At 54.0% G+C, this 17533-nt stretch overlaps 1 protein-coding gene across 1 annotated transcript; it reads left to right on the top strand.

Moving 5' to 3' along the window:
• Nucleotides 1–28: 28 nt before the first annotated feature.
• Nucleotides 29–6410, top strand: ZP1 (zona pellucida glycoprotein 1). The gene is given in 12 exon segments (NM_001270480.1): nucleotides 29–209; nucleotides 1133–1254; nucleotides 1461–1788; nucleotides 1913–2056; nucleotides 2459–2646; nucleotides 2725–2822; nucleotides 4047–4174; nucleotides 4259–4448; nucleotides 4546–4690; nucleotides 5706–5787; nucleotides 5887–6006; nucleotides 6253–6410. Coding segments are annotated over 12 exon segments (1884 nt in total).
• Nucleotides 6411–17533: the final 11123 nt, after the last annotated feature.

Raw genomic sequence — 17533 nt, 5'->3', positions numbered from 1 at the left:
GTGCTAGTACCCAGCAGGAGATTCCACCATGACTGGGGGTCGCCTGGTGGCCCTACTACTGCTGGTGGCGGCCTCCCTGGGGCTGGGTCAGCAGCCACACCCTGAGCCCGGCCTCCCAGGCCTCCAGTACAGCTATGACTGTGGGATGCGGGGCATGCAACTGGTGGTGCTCCCCAGGCCGGGCCGGACTATCCGTTTCAAGGTGGTGGGTGAGTGTTGTGTTGTGGAACCCAGAGCCATCCCCCTTGGGAGCAGGAGTGAGAAAAGCAGGGGCTCCCTCCTGCCTGGGGATGCCAGATCCCAGCCCCTCACCTTGTAACGGGGATGGGGAGAGAGCGTTGCCTCCTCCGACTCCCGGGTTTGCCCAGGAGAATTCTGCCCCATCAGCGTACACAGGCCACACCTGGCCACCTTCCTGAGGTCCTGATTCAGCAGAGGGCTGGGGCAGGGCGGGCTCTGCACATCTAACCACACCAAGTGGGTGCCGAGGCTGCCACCTGCAGCCCACTCTCCGAGTGGATGTGGCCTGGTGTCGAGAATCGAGAGTGGGGATTTGGAATCGGGATTTGAATCTGCAGCTTCTAGGCTGTGCCATCTTGGGCGTCTGAGCTGATTGACCTCTGTCGTTCCCTCATCTGCACCGTAGGAGAGATGACGCCTGCTCTGAACGGGAGTGCAGGGGGCGTGCCCACCTAGAGGGTGTCCTGGCTGCTCTGGGGTAACAAGGGCAGGAGGACGGGGAGAACACCCAGCAGGTGTGCCCAGGGGACTGCTGCAGCCAGTTAACTCAAAGAACAGGCTCGGCTCTTTCTACAAAACCCTGGGCGCCTCAAATCCTGGTTCTGCGCCTCGCTGTGTGTGCCCCAGGATCTCCACCTCCCCCTGCCCACAGATCGTGAAAAACCAGGCTTACAGGAAATGATGCGGCCTCTGCCCAACACCTGCCTCCCATGTTCCCTTTCTCCTCTGCCTCTCCCAGCCTGCCTGCTGCAGCCTGGCTGCCCAGATGCCACAGCAAGCCAGGGTGCAGAGCTGTGCTGTTGCCACGCCTCCCGGGTGGGGGTCTTTCCAGCAGAGCCCAGCAGCCCTCACTTCCCCCTTCGGCAGCCTGCCCCCACTTCCTCTACCCCAGATGAATTCGGGAACCGGTTTGAGGTGAACAACTGTTCCATCTGCTTCCACTGGGTCAGCGCCGAGCCCCAGGCGCCCGCCGTCTTCTCTGCTGATTACAAAGGCTGCCACGTGCTGGAGAAGGTGATGTGGGGCAGGGAGCAAGCCCCCCCTGGGCTGGGGAGGGACTGGAGCCCAGGTCACCAGGGGAGTTCGGGGCCAGGGTAGGGCAGTAACGGACATCTAGTCCTGGGCACAGGCCCTTCCCCGGGCCCACCACAAATCCCGCTCAGCTCTGCCTGGGATGCCAGGTGGCCTCGCCTCGCCGCTCACGGCCCTCTCATCTGCAGGAGGGGCGTTCCCACCTGACGGTGTTCATAGAAGCAATGCTGCCTGATGGTCACGTGGAGGTCGCACAGGAGGTGGTTCTGATCTGTCCCAAACCTGGCCACACCTGGGCCGTGGGTTCCCACCAGGTGCCCCCCACCACGCCCTCGCCTACTACCCACCATGCTCTCCCCTTCCACCTCTCCTCAGCCCACACCTTCCCCAGCCCTCTGTACCTGGAGCACAGCCTCATGCTCCCAACCCCTGCTGGGCCCTCCCTGGGACCTGGCCCCACCCCCGCCGTGCTGGCTCAGGTGGAACGCTGGGAAGTGGACAAGCCGGATGCCGTAGGTACGCAGGGCGTGCGTGTGTGTCTGTGTCCTCTGGCTGGTGCCTTCTAGAGCGTGGGGTGACCTCACAGCCTTGTGCTGGTCCTAAGGGGCCACTTCTCTCACCAGCTTGTCTCCAACCCTAGGTAGCCATCTGCCCCAGGAGCGGTGCCAGGTGGCCTCTGGGCACATCCCCTGCATAGCGCAAAGCAGCTCCAAGGAGGCCTGTGAGCAGGCCGGCTGTTGCTATGACAGTGCCAGGGAGGTGCCCTGCTACTATGGCAACACAGGTACCGCCTCCAACACTGAGTCCCACCCTGGTCCCCCGGCTGAAGCTCAGCCTTGCACGCAATGACCCCCAGAGTGGGTTGCAGAAGGGCCCTTTAGCTGGGTGACCGCACACCCTAGCTTGCCTTCTAATAGCTGACCAGGGGCACCATAAGTGGACCTGTTTATCTTTCTGTCTGAAACAGGAGGGTGGCTGACAAAGTGCCCTGTGACCACATTTTCAAGCTGTAATCTAGCCCTTGCGTCCCATGGATGAGAAAGTTGGTCCACAGAGGGTTTCTCAAGCCTGGCCTGAATGGAGGGCAAGAGAATCCAGGCCCCTGACACGCAGGCTGAGGCCAAAGTAGCCATGCCACCCAGCTGCAGACTTGCTAACCCAAGGCCCTGGCCTGCCTTTGCCCCAGCTACTGTCCAGTGCTTCCGAAACGGCTACTTCATCTTGGTTGTTGCCCAAGAAATGGCCTTGGCACACAGAATCACGCTGGCCAACGTCCACCTGGCCTATGCCCCCACGCGCTGCTCCCCGGCCCAGAAGACCAGTGCTTTTGTCATCTTCCACGTCCCCCTCACCCACTGCGGCACCACAGTTCAGGTAGCAGCGGGGCCTGAGGGTTGTGGGCGGTGCTGGGTCCTGCCCCTGGGAGGGCCTCAGCCGGCTGTCTCCTCCCAGGTGCTGGGGAGCCAGCTCTTCTACGAGAACCAGCTGGTGTCTGACATCGATGTCCGGGAGGGGCCGCAGGGTTCCATCACACGGGACAGCTCCTTCCGGTGAGGCAGACCCTCTAACGGGCCCGGCGGTGGGCTTGGGTGTGAGGGACCACAGGAGAGCCTAGGACAGGCTTTGTTCAAATCCAGGCTCTGCTACTTACCTGGCCCTGCAACCTTGGCTCTTCCCAGCCACCCTAGTGGGCAGGGGAAGGGCCCCCTTCCAGGGCTGGGTCTGCCCCGGGTAGCTTAGCTAACATCAAGTCCCAGAGGACTGGAGTCCCTCAGGCCCTGCTCTACCCCTCTGAGATCTAAGCTCAGCAGCTGAGGCTGTTGCCACCTCCTGGTCTCGGGAAGCCAAAGAGGAGGCAGAAGGTGGCTCGGGCTGAAGTTGAGGATGTGGTGGAGGGAGGAGCTGGGGGAAGAGCCCCTCATTGAAAGGGGCCTCCAGACCTGCTGGCCTTGTGGCACAACCGTCTCAGCTGCCCAGAGGCCACTGGGGCTGACTCCAAGAGAATCGGTCCTTGTCACACCTGGCTCAGAGCCCCCACCCCCCACACCTCCTTGCTACTGTGACCCGGGGCGAGGTGCCAGCTTCTGCTTGTTTTCCCGCATCAGAGCTAAGGCGTGAGCCACGGGATGTGGAAACTGCACTTGGGGCCATGTGGATGCCCAGGCGTCTCCTTGTTCCCAAGTTGCATGCACGAGCCTGGGAGGGCAGAGGACTGGTGTCAGGATTCAAGTGTCTTTGTCTTAATCACTAAGCGGCTCTGGGCTGGGAGGCAGGGTAACAAGTCTACGCCAAGCTTCAGGCCCTTGGACTTAGAGGCTTTGGAGGGCAATGTTCATCACCATCTTGCAAACGAAGACACCAAGGCTTAGGTTGAACAACTTAGCTAAGCTTCATACAACAGAGCTCCTAGGCCTACCCACCAGGCTCCACTGACAGGCTGCGAGGGACTCGAATGCCAGAACAAGGCAGGCATCTGGGCAGCCTGGCCAGGCCAAGTGCCAGTCTCCTGGGGCTCCTTCTCATCTTAATCCTGCACAAACCTGGAGCCAAGGCATGACATAATGAGCTTGAGATGTCCTGGGAAGGCCAGGTGGGCAGAGGATGGGGCAGGGCGAGCTTCCTGGGCCGCCTTACTAAGATGTGATGGCTCGGGAGCATCTGCTGCCCCGCGAGACAGTACAGTGCCCGTGTTTGGATCTATGCAGTTGGTACCTAGTCTATATCACCAGAAACTGACTGTGTCCTTCTCTCATCCTCTCACGCTGGGACTTGAGGCTTCTCGTCCGCTGTATCTTCAATGCCAGCGACTTCCTGCCCATCCAGGCGTCCATCTTCTCACCTCCACTGCCTGCCCCTGTAACTCAGGCTGGCCCCCTGCGCCTGGAGCTACGGATTGCCAGGGGTACAGTGTCCCTGCTTTTTTCCTCTGGCCCCTACTTTCCGGATGCACAACTTGCCCTCGGTTCACGGGTCCCTGTCCCCACAGATGAGACTTTTAGCTCCTTCTATGAGGAGGAGGACTACCCCCTCGTGAGGCTGCTCCGAGAACCGGTACACGTGGAGGTCCGGCTGCTGCAGAGGACAGACCCCAGTCTGGTGCTGGAGCTGCACCAGTGCTGGGCCACTCCCAGTGCCAACCCCGTCCAGCAGCCCCAGTGGCCCCTCCTGTCAGATGGGTGAGTGGCCCGAGTGGCCAGGCTGCCCTGAGGATCCCCTCCCCACCCACCTGCCTCGCCTCACAGAGGCGGCCACCCTGACTGCTGTCCTTCCCAGGTGTCCTTTCAAGGGCGACAGCTACAGAACCCGAGTGCTAGCCTTGGACCGGGCAGAGCTGCCCTTCCGGTCTCATTACCAGCGTTTCACGGTTGCCACCTTCACCTTCCTGGACTCGGGCGCTCAGCGAGCCCTCAGGGGACTGGTACGAAGCACCCACAGTCCTTGTGCCTGGCCCAGGCTTAGTGGGGTTAAGGGAAGGGGACTGACTATCTAGCGATGAGATGGGTCCTGGCTTCAGGTCAGGAGGAAAGAGCGCTGCTAAGTGTGGCTGCAATCGATCCAAAATCCGCATGCTGGTCAGTGTTCTAGAGTGCTCATGCTTCTGATTCTAGAAACACCTAATGTACTTCTGCTTTGAAGTTCTTAGAACTTAGAATTTCTCCAGAAGGTCCAAGTAGATAAGCTGAGGGTATATGTAGGTGTTCCATGTGACATACAAGTGACCCCACAAATGACACTGTGGCATAGTTTGTTCTATCGCGCGAGGGGTCGTATCTCACGCAGACATGTCTTTAAATCACTGCCCATCATCCTGTCAGATGGAGATGGAGTTCACTGGTAAGCACCACCAGGGAAGGCTTCATTCTCAGCTTGGCCTTTGCTGCCTCCTGAGCCAGGAGACGCTGCCCTGTAGGAAGAAGGGTGCCCGTGGGTGGGGCCCTGGGTGCTGGATCAGGTCCATTCCTCCTACTTCTACCCTTTGGAGCTACTTCCCTTGCCCTTGGGTTTCTGGAAGCAGCTGTACCCTGCCTTCCCTCTGCCCCTGCCGCTGGTCTCTGAGGGTCAGAGGGTGGAAGCCACAAATATTTGCACTCTGGCCAAGCCCTGCCTCTCTGGAATTCCGTCGGGTGGACAGGGCAGGTAGAAGGGAGCGATCCTGGGGCACTGAGGTTGCAGGCAGCGTGGGAGGAGCAGGCTGAGTGCTGGGGCTCCACCAAATGCCACTCTGCCTGCAACGTCCTCCAGTGCAGACCGGGACCCTTGGGAGGAGGAGGACACGGATTCCATGTTGGGAAGCAGCAGGTGCAGCTCTGTACCTTGCCAGCATGGGCAGCAGCTGCAGCCTTGACTGGCCCTGCTCCTGGGTCCTGTGTCTGCCTCCACCTCCTGCCTGGTGGCAGAGCCAACCCCACACCGTGGCATCCTTCTCCCACCAGGTTTACTTCTTCTGCAGTGCCTCAGCCTGCCACCCTTCAGGGCCAGAGACTTGCTCATCTACGTGTAGCTCCAGGACTGCCAGTGAGTCGGGTGGGAGCACACACGTCCTCGGGCCTGTGCCTGGGCTCTGAACCCCAGGGGCTGGAAGGGGAGTCCAAGCTCCTGTTCTCCCCTGGACAGAACGCCGACGATCCTCAGGTTACCATGACGGCACCCCCAGGCCCCTGGACATCGTGAGTTCTCCAGGGCCAGTGGGCTTCCAGGATTCTCACAGGCAGGAGCCCACACTGGAGTCCACAGGTACAAGGGCTGGTGGGCTGGCCCTTTAAGTCCTCAGCCCCTCCAAGATTACTGACAAAGTGGGAAAGCTGTAGCTTTCGTGAGGGCAGGAGGTGGCGCAACTGGGAACTAGAGATAGCCCCAGGTCACCTTATCTGCAGTGAGACAGCTGCGGTGCTGCCCGGTGCGAGGACCAAGGTCTGGTGTGCAGGCGAGGTTGGAGGGGCAGCACCCAGCCCTGCCACCCTTCAAATCCTTTCTCTGCAGGCTCCGGCAGGAACTCCAACCCGAAGCCTCTGCTCTGGGTGGTCCTTCTGCTGCTGGCCGTTGCTTTTGTCCTGGGGATTGGTGTCTTTGTGGGCCTGAGCCAGGCCTGGGCCCACAAGCTCCGGGAAGGCCACAGGCTCACCGACCAGGCTCAATAAACCGCTGTTGCAAACCTACAGAAGGCAGGTGTGAGAAGCTGTTTGTGATAACTAGAATGGAACTCTTTAAGAACTTCGTTCCTTAGACTCTGTGCTGGTCTTTCAGCATTGTGGCCTCTGTTATACATAGTTACGTGTTACCTAACCACGGGGATGGACACCTTCTGAGAAACATTGGGCAACTGTGCCATTGTGCAAACATCAAAGTGCACTCACACGCCTAGGGGGACAGGTCAGCCACCAGAGCTGACCTCCTTAGGGAACACGGTGACACAAGATGGATGAGGCTCTGCTGGTCTGACACGGCACACTGCTTTATGGAAACTTTCTACAAGCTGGACAAAATACACAGTAAATACAAACAGTAATGAGAGTAAATGCCCAACCCAGGGACACTTACCGCGTATTACCTGCTGTCCATACATGCGCGTGCTGCGAGTCCTCTTCTGTGACTGACAGTGTGCTAGGTTTCTCTACCAGCGTCACCACACACAAGGGATGTGTTGTGCTATGACATGGCAACAGATGTGACGTCACTAAGTGACCGGAATGTTTCTACTCCGTTATCTTATGGGACCCTAGTCCTGTGAGTTGCACTGCTGGCTGAAACCCATGGCACACTACTTAATACGTACCGTACCCTGGAGATAGACTGTCTCCCTCAGCAAGGACAGTGGCAGTCCAGGCAGAGAACACCACAGGCAAGGGGACAGGAGGGTCAAGACATGGCCGAGTCAACAGCCACAGCTGGGCAGCAGGAGGCTGGCAAGAACTGATGACCCAAGAAGGTCATCACCTTCCAGCAGACTCAGGCATTCTGATGGGGACATCCTCCTAGCCCCAGTGTGGCTGCCAGGTTCCCAGGGACAAAGGAACTAAACCCGAGTAGAGGGAGCTCCTCCCAGGGCCTGCCCTGGGCCTGCCAGGTATTCCAGGAGGCCAGGCTGCACTTGCCCTCCTGTCCCTTCCTGTGGCCCCGAGGACAAGGCCACCAGCCAGGCCAGCAGCAGCATGGAGCGTGCTGCTGACTCACTGGTCTGCATCTGACCTGGGCCTTTGTCTCTCACGTGGCAGCAAAGCCCTTCAGACTGACAGGTGGCTCTTCCAGGATGGCGATGGGAGCAGATGTAGGATTCTGCCTTGGGGGAATGGGTAGAGAATCTGGCAGGGAAGCCTGACCTTGGCTCCAGGAAGGGCATGGGCTTAGAGGGTACAAAGGAAACTAAGGCGCTTCTGCCAGTCAGTGACCTTGGTTCCACACGAGTGCCCCCAAGACACACACACACATGACTGGCCCACGCCACGTTTTCTGTCTTCGGGTACCCAGGCAGCCCGAGTTACAGCCTCTGCTGCTTACTAGTTGTGTGATGTTAAGCGAGCCGCTGACCTTCTCTGGGCCTGTTTTCCTCATCCATATGTTGGATAAAGTGAGGTAACTGATCGGAACACTCAGAATAGTATGCCGATTTACGTTTATTGAGTGCAATTAACTACCAACTAGAACTTCTCTTCCCCAAAGCTAACGCTTACCTAGTTTTCTTTCTTTTCTTGAAATGAGGACATGTTTACAAGTTGAGATGAGGGGCCCAGGGGAAAATGCTTCCCTCAAACTTCCTCAGAGGTAGATGGAACACGAGCCTTGTGGGAATCCACTGGGTAGCTGCTCTGTCAGGGGCCAGAGGGGCCAAGCCCGGTTCTTGGTTTACATCAGGAAGTGGGATCTGTCTTCAGGGCGCAGAAGTGAGGATTCATAGGTAGGTTGGTTGGTTCAAGGAGCAGGCTGACCCACTCATGGGACCAGGGTTCTGGTTCCAATGGTGTCAGCTCTTCCTTCTCACCCCTCCCTCCACCCCACAAATTCACTGCAAGTATTCCAAACAGCCTGGGAGCCTGCTGCTCCAACACCGCAGTATCCTAAAGGTCCAACTGGAGTCTCATTACACAAATGCTTTTTCTAACATGAGGGTAAATGACATCTTGTGTCACCTCCTATCATTTCTAACACATGTGGTCTCCAAACCGTGGTTGAACTAGGATCTACTTGATCTCTCAATAGAAAGCCACATCTGTTAAGGGGAACACGTTGAGCAGTTATGTAAGCATGCGACTCTTTGTATGCTGTTTCCTCCTTACAAAGTCTCAGGATGAACTCCTGTGTCAAAAGCCGTATCCTTTAGGACTGCTGAGCTGGGGGATATCCCATGGCCTTGCCTCGCAGATCTGTCACCTTGTATCTCTGCTTATCTGAGCAGCATCAGGAAATGGCATCACTATAGAATGGATTCTTTAATTAGAAGCCAAGTATCTTTAAAGCTAAACTTTTTTAAAATAAAAGATCATTTATTTTAAAGTCAGAGATCCTTCATCTGCTAGCTCACTCCCCAGATGGCTACAACGCCAAGGCGGGGCCAGGCCGAAGCAAGGAGCTTCATCCAGGTCTCCCACATGGGTGGCAGGAGCCCAAACACTTGCTTTTCCCAGGCCATTAGCAGGAAGCTGGATTGGAAGTGGAGCAGCCAGGACACAAACTGGGATGCTAGCATTGCATATGACGGCTTTTCCCACTACACAACTATACTGTTAACTGTACTGCACCTTATAAATTGCCTTTCCTGGTCTCTCCAGAATTCCTTCTTTCCTTGTCTGTAAAGAACATTCACAAACCAAGGCATCAACATCCTCATGAAGTTCCCATCAAATTGGCCAGTGGCTTTTCTGGGGTTCTGGCATCTTTGTTCAAGAGGATTCTGTAACGGTATTTGTGTCCTGGAACACGGCAGGGAGCTTCCCTTTGCTAAGCAGTCAGGGAAGCGTCTATCCGCTCTTCTGTGATATGCCTGCAGCGATGCTACTGTCTCTCTCCTACTTTCAAGCAGACACAGGTATGGGGCTTTTAAGAGCTAACTATGCAATCAAAATTTACATTGTACCTAGATTTCTGTCAACAGGTCCACGTCAAAGGATTATGTTTATAGAAACACAGATCAATGACGTTCACTGCAGCACCAGGTTCCCTGTACTTTCTCCAGAAGCAACCTAAGCCTTTCCTTCCCTAGATCTCAAAATCTAGAGTGAATTTGGTCTAATTACAACGCTCTCCCTCCCCACTTCTACCTCCAAGTGTGAGGGGCACCTGGGCCGTAAGAACATGTGAGTCAGGCCTGATGGGGACGATAACAAACCAAGCTTGCTGACCTGCGGCAGGAAGCAGAGCTGCTCAGGCTCCATAGGTTTTATCTCTTCCTGCCCCTTGAGCTACAGATACATGAGAGCCAAGGGGATACCTACCTCTGCACCCTCCACCCCCTACTCCCACACATTCACACATCAGATCAAGCTAAGTCTAGGTGCTGTGCCTCACATCAAGGGGGAAGTATACTTCTCAGCCTGTTACTTCGGCTTAAGCAAAACTTAACTCCTTAAAGTGTGGCTCCATATCCAAGTGTTTCTGAAAGAGCATTTCATTGCAGAAGTGCCACTTCCAATCTCCCAGCAGGAGGATTAGCTACTTGGATCAATCTTCTGAAACAATTCAAATACCAGATTATAAATCACAAAAGTATATTTAAATTATTGCTGAATGTGGGAGAGGAAGGGAGTGTGGGGAGCAACTCGGACTAGACTAAGTTACTGGAATTAAGACTTATTCTATGCATCTGCTCTCCCACAATATGGCGCTGGGAGAGGAGTAAACAACTTTTACACAGCTGCCTCCAGTTCAACCAATAACCTGCAGGAGCTGATCCTGCTCCTGATTGGAGGAGAGCAGCGTACTCGGCGTGTGGGTAGTAGAGTTGGGATTGGTGGAAGAGGACTATAAAGGAGGAGAGAGACAACATGCACCAGGAACATCCAGATAACATCTGAGCAGCCCCCGAGAGCCGGCAGGCGGTGTGCCGCTCCCCCGCGGAAGTGGGGAAAGTGGCAGGGGGAGCCGCCCTTCCACGGAGGTGGAAGGATCGGCAGCCAACCAGGGAAGGACCAGCAGCAAACCCGGGAAGGGCCGAGCAGACAAAAGAACAGCGCAGGGTCCTGTGTCGTTCCTCCGCGAATGGGGGAGCGACAAGGGAGAGGAATGCAGATAAGCCAAAAATGAAGTAAGAGCCAAAACTCTCAGGGGTTCTGGGAACTTCTATAGAATCCTGCAGCCCATGAGTTTCTGCTCCAATGAGTACAGGGCACTGCAAATCAAGCCCAGAGCATGCCAACGGCAGGAAGTCTAGATGCAGGCCTCCTAACAAGCCCGGGACCCAGAGGGCTCAGTCCTTGGTGTGAGGGTGAAGCACAAATAAACCCACTGTAGGAGACAGGCAGCAATGAATTCCGCCTCCCTTGATCTTGGATAAAGATCACCCCCGAGAACTCAAAGTGCAGTCCCTCTGTGTACTGTGTCCAACTTTGTAGACTAAGAGGAGGAAGAAAGAGGAACCCTCAAAAGCTCAATGTGGGAGAAAAATCTTCCAGGGCTGAATCTAACTGAAAGTAGCCCCCAGCTTAAGGCCAGAGCAGACACAAATCCTGTCTGAGAATGATTTCAGCCAAGGTCTCAAACAATTCTCACAGATAAAGTTACAACTAAAATGAGCACCTCACAGCCAGAAATCACAAAGGCAAGAACGGGGAGAATTACAACACATCACTGACAGAGAATTACACACACACACATGCACAAACACAAACACGTATTTAAAACTGCTAATAATCAGGAAAAAGACAGCATAAACAGAAAATCAAGCAAAGGCACAGACATGTCCCAAAAACTGCGATGGCCTGGAAGCGACTTCAACAGTAACCATGGATGTGAAGTCAGACTTCAGGATACTATTCTGTACCCACCAGATGGGCAAGAACTAAAAGGTCTGAAAACATGAAGTGTTGGCGAGGGGGCGGGGCCGGGAGCTCTCACCCAGTTCATCAGAAGGTAAACTGGGACACCCATGTTGAAGCACAGTATGCCACTGCCTGATACCATTACATAGGAAGTCCTGCTCTGGGCCAGCGCCCTAGGAAAACCTTTGCATCAGCACAGGTTATGTTCTTCAGTCATGAAAGTGGGCCGGCTTCTCCAAGGTCTGTTCCTCGCAGGGACGTCCCAGAAAAGCAGTCAGCCTCTTCAAAGGGCTCTATGGAACCCAGCCATAGTTCCAGGCTTGGGGCCTAGCCCCTAACTGTGTCTAGCAAGGGCTGGCGCTTCTGCAATCATGAACACATGGTGGAGGTGGACCCTGCTGCTGGCTGGCCCAGTTCCGGGATCACAGCAGGGGGCAGACAGGCTTCCCAATCTTGTAGCTTAAAAGCCCCACGGCCCCCTGGCAGGGATTCCCTTTCCCAGTATGCACTGCCCTGGAATGAGTGGGCTGTGCAGGACCAGCACATTGGTGACCGTGCCCACCCCTCACGAACACTGTCCCAGCAGCCTGGTGTGAGTTGTTTGGCCATTTGTTTTTGTTTATGTCAATTACAGGAAAACCTCAAGAAAAATACAGAAGGGACAAGCCTTTGGCACAGTGTTTAAAATGCTGCATGAGATGCCTGCATCTCCCACCAGAGTTCCTGGGTTTGAGTCCTGGCTCTGCTCTTAATTCCAACTTCCCACTAACAGAACCTGGGAGGAAGCAAGTGGTGGGTCAAGCACTTGGATCCCTGCCACACATGTGGGAGACCCGCACCAAGCTCACAACTCTTAGCTTCAGCCTGGCCCAGCACTGGCTGTTGCAGGCATTTGGGGAGAGAATAAACAGATGGAAATCTCTTTATCTGCCTTCCAAATAAGTAATTAAAAAAGGTAATTCATAAAAAAACCTAATATTGATCAAGTGAAGTCAAACAAAGCAGACTGAATTATTTCATCATTAAACAGAAAACAGTTCCAATGCAATACAAAAATTACATTAAAAAAAAAAAATGAAGGAATGACCATGCCCCAATTTCCCAGTTTTCTCTGTGTGGGAGAGGGAGGGATGCCTTTGTGGGAGACACAGAGACGACCCTACTCTCCTCTGTCTTCAGCTAACTGGTGGCTGGGATGGTTATCATTCTTCACATGGTACCATATGTTTAGACACTTCTGAGTGGTTATTTCACACAAAAAAATTTAAAATGCTGGTTAAGAGATCTGTCCCAGGCTAGTGCTGCGGCTCAATAGGCTAATCCTCCGCCTGCGCCGGCACACTGGGTTCTAGTCCCTGTCAGGGCGCTAGATTCTGTCCTGAATGCCCGGCTTCCAGTCCAGCTCTCTGCTGTGGCCCAAGAGTGCAGTGGAGGATGGCCCAAGTGCTTGGGCCCTGCACTCCATGGGAGACCAGGAGAAGCACCTGGCTCCTGCCTTCGGATCAACGTGGTGCGCCTGCTGCAGTAGCCATTGGAGGGTAAACCAACAGTAAAGGAAGACCTTTCTCTTTGTCTCTCTCTCACTGTCCACTCTGTCAAAAAAAAAAAAAAAAAAATAGAGAGAGAGAGAGAGAGAGAGATCTGTCCCAAACTTTGAGTCTAATTGTGAGAGCTTAGACTTCCTGCTCCTGGCCCGCTGCAGGTACTCTGCTGGGTGCTCCTCCACACACCTCACTGCCCTACTTCCTACAGAGCCCATGTGCCCCTGAACCTGCCCTCAGCCCTCTTACTGCGCCATGGGCTGTGGGACCGTCAGTAGCTCTTCTGGACACCATTCACCCTGTTCCATTTCTGTCTGGAGAACTTCTGCTGCTTCAAATGCTGTTGTCTCCTCTCCTGTCCCCTGATTTCCTCTATTTTCAAAGCACCTGCAAGACTGTCAACACTTGTCAGAACTCCAGACCTTTGCTGCATTTTATCTGCAGACTCCTGTTTCTCTGTCTAAATTAAGGTCCAGCCAATTTCTGTCATCAGAGCCCACTGACGAAGGCAGTCAGTCCAAACCTTTGTCATGGATGTCAAGCATTGCAGGCCACCAGGACCTCACAGTACTGGGGGCTACCAGGAGCCAGAAGCTGGGAGAACAGTAGTCAACATGTGCCAATAGCCTCTCTGCATCTGTTAGTTCATGCAGTCCTCAGCAGGCCTATGAAGCAGGCCCCTGAGCTCTTTTCCAGGTGTGGAGAGACACACATGATAGCGAGTTGCAGGGCAGGGCTTGTCCAGATCCCACGCATAACCCTGACACTCCTAGAAAGCTGTGGGGTGGCTCATCAGCGGCCCATGCTGGTCTTAGCAGATGATGGGGTAATCAGCTAGGTTTCAGAAACCAAACAGCTTAAAGCACCAGTCTGTGACTTACTGGGTGGCAATTAGCCACAGCACTTTTCTGAGCCCGTTTCCTCAACCACAGAATGCAGAGAGCACCCATGTGGCAGCATCATCCTGTGTACAGGGAAGAGCTTCACCACTGTGCCTCTATCGGGGAGACAAGTGTAACCACACTGCCCCCAAGGGACCTCCTGGGTTAGTGCTCCAAGGTCAAGCACAACAGTGTAGATGCCCTCTCGCCTTCAACAGTGGAGCAGCGACATGAAGTTGGCTCATCAGAAGGCCCGAGTTCACACAGGACGCCATTAACCCCTGGTTAAATCACCACCAAACACTTTGCCTTTGGACACCCAGGACTACTGACTGCTCTTGAACCCTAAATACAAAACTTATAAGCCTGACAATATAGATAAAAAAAAAAAGGTGAGCCTTTTAGAATCTACCAACCCGCCGGCGCTGCGGCTCACTAGACTAATCCTCTGCCTTATGGCGCCGGCACACCGGGTTCTAGTCCCGGTTGGGGCACCAGATTCTGTCCTGGTTGCCCCTCTTCCAGACCAGCTCTCTGCTGTGGCCAGGGAGTGCAGTAGAGGATGGCCCGAGTACTTGGGCCCTGTACCCCATGGGAGACCAGGAGAAGCACCTGGTTCCTGCCATCAGATCAGCGCGGTGCGCCGGCCGCAGCGCACCAGCCGCGGCGGCCATTGGAGGGTGAACCAACAGCAAAAGGAAGACCTTTCTCTCTGTCTCTCTCTCTCACTGTCCACTCTGCCTGTCGGGAAAAAAAAAAAAAAAATCTACCAACCCCAGGGGTCTGGGTTGTGGTACAGTGGGTTAAGCTGCCACCTGTGACAACAGCATCCTGCATGGATGAGAATTCCAGTCCTAGCTGCTCCAGTTGATTTGGCTCCCTGATAATGCACCTGGGAAAGACATGAAGATGCCCACATCCTTGGGCCCCTGCCACTTACACGGGAAACTGGGATGGAGTTCCAGGCTCCCAGCTTCGGTCCAGTCCAGCCCTGGCCCTTGAGGCCATTTGTGGAGTGAATCAGAAGTTGGAAGATCTCTCTCTCTCTCTCTAACTCTACCTTTCAAATAAGTAAATAAATATTTAATAATAAAAAACTACCAATTTCACCAAGAAATGGATACAACCTAAGTGTCCAATCACTGATGAATGACCAAAAAAAAAAAAAAAAAGTGGCATGTATACACAATGGAAACTTCTCGGTCATAAAAAGGATGAAATCTTGTCATTTGAACTGAAGGTCACTGAGTGAATAAGCCAAGCACAGAAAGACAAGTGTCACATGATCTCACTCACATGTGGAGTCTACAAAAACAGGTGCTCTCATAGAAGTTAAAAAATAATGGTTACTAGAGGCTAGGGAGTGAAGGGAGGAGAGAGGAGGATGGAGGGAAGGGGCAAGGTTGACTGACTGTAACTAGGTTAACAGCCAAGTTCTGGGGTTCTATTGCACAGCTGCACCACAGCACCGCAGGGTGACTACAGGTGCTGTTCAGGTACTGCGGACTTCTCTATTATGGGTGTTTTTACTACAAAGAAATGTTAAATGTTTGAAGTGATAAACACATTTATCATGACTGGACATTACACAATACATATGTACAACAACGTACTCTATCAATAGGTACAATGTTTATATCTGTTAAAATCTTTAAAAAAAAAAACCTCTGCCTCTAGAAAAACACGTTTATGTATGGACACATCATGTGCTTCACTCACCTTCAGGGAGACAACAGCGTCCCTAATCCAAATCACCCAAGAGCTTCGGTCCCTAAATATCTCCTTCCTAATTTTCCTGCAAAGGCAGATCTGAAAAATGCCTGCTAAAATGCACCCAATCGAGGCCGGCGCTGTGGCATAGTGGGTAAAGCCACTGCCTACGGTTCCAGCATCCCATATGGGTGCCAGTTCGAGTCCTGGCTGCCCAGTTCCCTGCTAATGTGCCTGGAAAAGCAGCAGAGGATGGCCCAAGTGCTTGGGTCCTTGCACCCACATGGGAGACCCAATGGGCTTCAGGCTGGCCCAGCTCTGGCCACTGTGGCCATCTGGGGATGGAAGGCCTCTCTCAGTCTCCCGCTCCCTCTCCCTCTGTTAACTCTGCCTTTCAAATAATCTTAAAAAAAAAAAAAATGGCACCTAACTCAGAGGCCATTAGATAATTTCAGTGCTCTGCTAGCCCTGGAGTCTGACAGTCCCCACATCATGCCCAGGCCTCCCCCACCTCTAATCACACCTCCCCCCACCCATAGAGTACCCTCAGCCCGCCTCTCCTCAGCAGGAGTCCCCACTCCTTTTCCTCCTGACTCGGAGGGACTGCATGACAGGTCTTTTCTTAAAACTAGTACTTTAGAAATATATCAGAATACCTAAAACTAGTTGAGATTATATAAACTAGTATAGTCATAAGGGGCGGGGGCCTAGGAAATAGTGTTGTGGCGAGGTGGATTGAGGCACTGCCAACACCAGCATTCAATACTGGAGTGTCAGTTTGAGTCCTCATTGCTCCACTTCTGATCCAGCTCCTTCCTAATGCACCTGGGACAGGAGCAGAAGATGGTCCAAGTACTTGGAGTTTCTGGCTCCTGGCTTCAGCCTGGCCCAGCCTCAGCCACTGCAGCCATGTGGGGAGTGAACCAGTAGATGAAAGATTTATATCACTTTGTCTTTCAAATAAATTAAATTTTTTTTCAAAAAAACAAAACTGTATAGTGTACCCTGAACCCTAGCTTCAAACTGGTAGAGTAGGCTGGTTGGAAATCTGTTAGTGTCCCAACAGCGCCTCGTAAGCCCACTCTGCGACAGTCGCCCATTGGCCCCAAGCCAAACAAGAGTTACGCACTCCATGCTGTTCAGTGAAGCAGTTTACGAATAAACCTGTGGCATGGAAAAAGGGTGCATTCCAGGGAAATGTGCACACACAAGGAAGGTTCGCCTGTTAAACAGCTGAGGAGACTGGGTTAACCAGCTGAGGAGACTGGGTTAAACAGCTGAGGAGACTGGGTTAAACAGTTAAATGGTTTCTTTACTGCAGGCTTCTCTAGGGCTTTGGATACTGAGCACCCTGACTCCCAAGGGAAACACCACCCAAACTTCCTTGACCACGGAACCCTGACCGGCACAACACCCTGTACCACACCCACAAATGCACGACACCTCACCCCAACCCCTCCCGAGCTCCCCTCCCAGTACTGCTTCCAACCTGTTATCACCAACTGCCTCTTTCTGACCTCGTTCTCTCAACCAACACCAAGCAGGCTTCCAGCTCCAGCATCCCACCAGCACAGCCTCGTCAGGTGTACTTTTTATCTCCCTGGGCAGCACCCAGTCACCCACCCTTGGCCAGCACTTTAGCTACTTGGGCCTCTCTGTTCCTCTCCACACCGTTCACCCTGGCCTTGGAACCTCCTGTGCCAGCAAGCCCCCTCCCCACTTGTTGTCTGACTGTTCACTGCCTGGGGCACCCGGGAGTCAGCTCTACTTCACATTTTCAGCAGCCAGTCAATAAAATCTTCCTGAGTTTGGTCAGCTGGGGACCAGTTTTCCAACAGCTACAGCTGAAGAACCCCACTGACAGGCCCACAGGTCCTCACAGCAAGGTGCAGTTCACCTTCCCTGCTCTCCTCCCTCTCACCCTCCCTCCCAGGCTGTGTGAGAAGCTAAGCCCACGAGGCGCGTGGCAGCACAAAGGACTTGAAGCCCTCTCTGGAGCACAGGATCGAGGCCGGTAGATGTGTTGTTTCTGCAGTGCAATTTAAAAAAAAAAAAAGTGAGAGCACTGTGAGGGGAAAGGAGTGATGGGCTTCCCGGCAGTGCCAATGCCCCCTGAGCACCGCACGCCCCGCCCCGACCTCAGAGAGACACAGGGAGGTGG

Source organism: Oryctolagus cuniculus, chromosome 1 (assembly GCF_051225735.1).
Source record: "Oryctolagus cuniculus isolate XC-2025 breed Fujian yellow rabbit chromosome 1, ASM5122573v1, whole genome shotgun sequence".
Taxonomy (NCBI): Eukaryota; Metazoa; Chordata; class Mammalia; order Lagomorpha; family Leporidae; genus Oryctolagus; species Oryctolagus cuniculus.
This window is presented reverse-complemented; position numbering and strand designations above follow the sequence as displayed.